The 4,300-nt window shown below is 37.6% G+C and overlaps 1 protein-coding gene across 1 annotated transcript; it reads left to right on the forward strand.

The window, feature by feature from the left end:
* The first annotated feature begins 2,790 nt into the window (after positions 1-2,790).
* LOC121999438 (SPX domain-containing protein 1-like) lies at positions 2,791-3,255 on the forward strand. The gene is made up of 2 exons (XM_042554122.1): positions 2,791-2,817; positions 2,872-3,255. Exons 1-2 carry the CDS (start codon positions 2,791-2,793, stop codon positions 3,253-3,255), a joined length of 411 nt encoding a protein of 136 aa, XP_042410056.1.
* Positions 3,256-4,300: the final 1,045 nt, after the last annotated feature.

Genomic DNA, 4,300 nt, shown 5'->3' on the forward strand with positions numbered 1-4,300 from the left:
CTCACACCAGCGGACCAAACACATACTACGGCGCTTCCATCTCATTCGAGAGATCATCGAGAGAGGAGATGTGAAGATTTGCAGAGTACCTACAGAGGCTAACATCGCAGATCCCTTGACCAAGGCTTTGGCACAGAGGAAGCATGATCGTCACACTAGGTTATTTGGGCTTAGAGCCTACACTGATTGGCACTAGTGCTAGTGGGAGATTGTTAGCTAGAGCCCTAGAGCCAATCATTTGATGATTGTATTTTGGACTTGTTGTATCATATTCTATATAAATAAAGGCATTTGGTTTTTGGTTATTATACTTACTTGTATTGGTGCCAAATAAACTAAGTATAATAACGTCCTTGAGTAGATGGTTCTCACCTATATCAATCGGTTAGTTGAACCGATAGTGAGATGATATAGGGAACACTATTTTTAATCATTCCTAGTCGAGTATTAACATTCAGGGACAATGTTAATGCAATAAGACTAGCATGTAGGTCAACTCGATGACTTGATCTCACAAGTCATGGATATAGAGATATCAAGTTGACACATGCACTACAAGAAATTTTAGATTTAACCACACCTAATAGACAACAGTTTTTTGAGAAACTGTTGTCTTTTTGCCATTTAACAACGGTTTTATTGAAAACCGTTGTTGTTCACCATAATTTTTTTTAAATGACAACGGTTTTTAAAAAACTGTTGTCTAATGTATGTCAAAGACAATGATTTTTAAAAAACTGTTGTCTTTTAGCGTTGCTTACATGATAATATACAACAGTTTTATTAAACTGTTGTCTATTGAATGTAGTTGAATCCCAAAAAAATAATAGTTTTTTTTAACTTCACGAAAAAAAACTCACGAACAAAGAGTTTTTTTGTTCATGTGAGGCTAGGTCACCACTGCCGATTCCCCTTTCCCCTCCTTCCCAACCCGACGCTGATCCTCGCCGCCTATCGACTTCTTCTCCCCGCATACATAACCACCAGCCAAGAGTTACTCAACGCCGGCTGAAGCCTCATTGAGTCGTGCCTTGCTCCGATCAACGCCGACTTTGATTGACATGTCCACTACAACAAATATAATTTTTCGCAGCGCATCATCAACGACGTGCGATTAGAGCACGCTATTAATAATAGTTTTTATGGCGCACCCAATTATATGCACTGCGGATAATATAATATTTATACAAACGACAACGTGCAAAAATAATATGTTATCAATAAATTTTTCTACGGTTTACAGAGTGCGCTGTTAAAATTTAATATTAACCGCGTGTGAAATATACTATTAATACTTATTATACAATATAAATGATGGTGTGAAAAACATATGTCGTCAATAAATATTATAAAATATTAACAATGTACTTGTGGGTTGTTAATAATTTTTAAAAATTTAAGAATTTTTAAATCCCTAAACTGCCGCATCTAATTATGTCTGCCAAAACATCTGTTTGTCAAAACCCTTCGTCAAATTTTTTCCGCCCAAACATTTCGCCGAAGCAACAAAACCCTTGGCAAACTTAAACTCCCTCACCGAAATCTATCTACCGTCGAACCAAAACCCTCTTCGATCCCTAAACTCCGTCCACCGAAATCTTTCTACCGCCGAACCAAAACCTTCGATCGTCAAGCAGTAGATCCCAACGCTGAGGTGATCGACCAGTCTCTTCGCTTCCTTCGCCCGGCGCTTAGGAGACCTCTCTCACTGGTGCGACTACCTCCCGTATGATTCTGCGGCTACCACTGGTAACGTCTAGTATACTGTTGTGACCCTTCTCTAAATCCCTAATCTTCTTCTCTTTCTTCCTCCCGTATGCTGTTGCGACTGCCAGTGGTGTTGTCTGCTAGTTTGATTGTGTCGCGCGGCCGCTACAGCTGCCTTGCCTAGAAGAATCACAAATCTCGCTCGTCGCTATAGGGTTTTTGATCTCACTATCTGAGAAGTCGCCAAGGAACCTAAGCGTGTGTAATCGCCAGTCCATTTTTTTCATTTTGCCCCATTTTGGTGCTTTTTTTCCTCCATATTTACAGGTTGGCTAGATTTCTCAGATTCATTGGTCTAGCATAATGGCAGCAAGTAGAGTTTCTATTTTTTTTTATTCTTTGTAATAATAGTTGCGGTTGTTTATGATAATATCTCCCTCTTTTTTTTTATCTTATCCTCTGGTTATTATTGTCTGTTCAGAATGCGAGATTACTTACAGATGAAGCTACCGAGGAGAAAGGAGATCGTGTGAGAATGCTATATATATTTGATTTAATTAGTAGAAAAAAATTAGTTAAACTAACACTAGTCTCAATTTATGTGATCGAGCTTACTCTACAGTTCTGATATGTTTTTTTTTAATGTTTTCCTATATGCTTAGGAATCTCAGATTGAGTTTGATTATAGGTTCTATCAAATTTTAGATTTTTTTGCATTTTAAATTTAGTAAAATTAGCATCTTTTGTCTTATTTCCTCAGTCAATAATTACATGGTTTATTGTTATTGTAGTAATAACTCTGCATATTTTAGTGGAACTATGTTGATGAGGATGGAAACCCTTTTCTGAATAGCTCTTGCAACCAAGCGTGTGATGTTAAGTTTTTTGGCATTATCATTACTAGATGAGCATATTAAACCTCAGGACAACGTCAAATCTATTTACTTTTTACTCATTAATTGATAAAAGTTGGAAGCATGATTACTTGTTCGAGACTAGAGAAGATCAATTCTCTGTATGTGTAAATTCATATAATCTTTTTAACAAAACTATTCTTTTGTTGATGGCTTAACTTTTGATGTTATGAAGGAATCATTTGTTGGTGCTATGGCAATTGCGAATCTAGTCAAGACAACTTTTAAATTTGAGAATGTCCTAATGTAGGGTGATCTTGTCGGGAAGCTGAGAGGACAGACCTGTCGGCTAGTGAAAATACTGAAGAAGTATGACAAGAGAACAGGAGCACTTATCAGGCAGCCCTTCATCGAAAAGGTGTTGCAGCAGCCATTCTTTACAACTGATCTCCTATGCAAACTCGTGAAGGAGTGTGTGGCTATGCTCGACCACCTCTTCCCCAGCAACAACCTGTCAATTTCAGCAGAATGCGACGGACAAAATGGAGTGCCAAAGCCGGCACAATCAGGTGGGAGGGTTCCGGAGTTGGAGGAGATTAAATATATGCAGAGCTTATACATGAAGAGCACTGTAGCAGCGCTGCGGTCCTTGAAACAGATTAGGAGCAAAAGTTCAACAGTCAAAGCAGATTAGAAAATCTCGTGTTATATTGTTCTACCTTTGTTTTAATAGTGTTATCATTTTGTTGGTTGCTTATGAAATTTCTTCAAAATGTTATAGATATTATTTTTGAATGTTAGAAAATTGTATATTAAATTTTATTTTGAAATTTAGTATTTTGAATGATTTGTAATATTGGAAAATTGTGTATTAATTTTTTTTATTTTTTATCTAAAAAAGATAACGGTTTTTCACCGTTGTCGTAGATAGTTAGCTGTTGTGAACTGAAGTGCGCTCGAGACAAGGAACGGTAAGAAAACCATTGTTCTTAGGAAAAGCAAACCGTTTTCACCGACAAATCGTCTTCTTTGCCTTTAAAGACAACGGTTAAAAACTGTTGTCATTGGGCACCCCTTTTAACAACACGACCTTTAACAACAGTCCGAAAGAGGCTACGACAACGGTGAAAAACCATTGTTGTTAGGCTTTTTTCTTGTAGTGATGGGTATACATTAGAGAATGTATACTGAATGACCCGCCATGAGAAAGTATCATGGATCTTTATATGAGTGTCATATACTTTTTCATGTGGCTATTAGTATGACTACTAGTCCTTAGACCTGAAGTCACCATGGTTCCTCTCGGAGTTATGTACTTTGTTTCACAAACGTCACACGGTAACTAGGTGGACTATAAAGGCTTTCGGGTATATATAACGAATTATGCAGATGGATGTGAGTGATGTAGATGGGATCTATCCCTCCCATATGATGGGAGTGACATCGGTATTCTTAATAGAGTGAGACAACGAAGTGCATGGTCATGCCCAAATGAGTCAATATAGGATATTGAGCTCATTTGATTTAGTGAGTCTACTTGAAGTTCAAGATTTAGATTGGTCAGAGGATGACACGGTCTATGCCTCACATTGATCAATCTAGATGTCTAGGATAGAAGGACACTTGTCATATTTTGTGAGGAGTCACAATTAGTAGTCACAAGGTGATGTCGGATCTCGACATTCTTGTAACTTGGGTAGTAATGATGTGTTGCTAGATACCGCTCATTACTTATGCTC

The sequence above is a fragment of the Zingiber officinale genome, chromosome 7A (genome assembly GCF_018446385.1).
Source record: "Zingiber officinale cultivar Zhangliang chromosome 7A, Zo_v1.1, whole genome shotgun sequence".
Taxonomy (NCBI): domain Eukaryota; kingdom Viridiplantae; phylum Streptophyta; class Magnoliopsida; order Zingiberales; family Zingiberaceae; genus Zingiber; species Zingiber officinale.